Raw genomic sequence first — 362 nt, forward strand, 5'->3', positions numbered from 1 at the left:
TCCTTCAGGCCGGGGGCTCCGGCTCCGACTCGGAACTGGGCATGAGGACCCACGACAGGTCAGTCGAGAGGGAGGAAAATGTATCTGTTGTTGTTTTGAGATTTAGATGAATACCTGAAGCACCGCCAGTATGCACTTGTATTCTTATTAACTGCACAAGTTGAGTAGTATTAAGTAGTCAAGATCGTGTCATGAGCCTAGCTTATTTCTGCACTACATTCATAAACATCTCTGCCGTTACACAACATTTGACAAGTGTGACATTGCGTAGTATGGGTATACTGTAGATCTAAATTGTACCATGTAAATATTACTTACAAGATGTCTTATGTTCAACAACCCAGTATGATCTATTCGAGATT

General features: G+C 42.0%; 1 protein-coding gene across 1 annotated transcript in view; it reads left to right on the forward strand.

Annotated features, from left to right (window-relative positions):
- Positions 1–6: 6 nt before the first annotated feature.
- LOC119593495 overlaps positions 7–362 on the forward strand; it is a gene marked incomplete in the record, with an annotated part of 28421 nt that continues 28065 nt past the window's right edge. Inside the window, 1 exon segment of the mRNA XM_037942444.1 lies at positions 7–58. Coding sequence (XP_037798372.1) covers positions 42–58 — 17 coding nt within the window.

This window comes from Penaeus monodon, chromosome 32 (assembly GCF_015228065.2).
Source record: "Penaeus monodon isolate SGIC_2016 chromosome 32, NSTDA_Pmon_1, whole genome shotgun sequence".
In the NCBI taxonomy this organism is placed as follows: Eukaryota; Metazoa; Arthropoda; class Malacostraca; order Decapoda; family Penaeidae; genus Penaeus; species Penaeus monodon.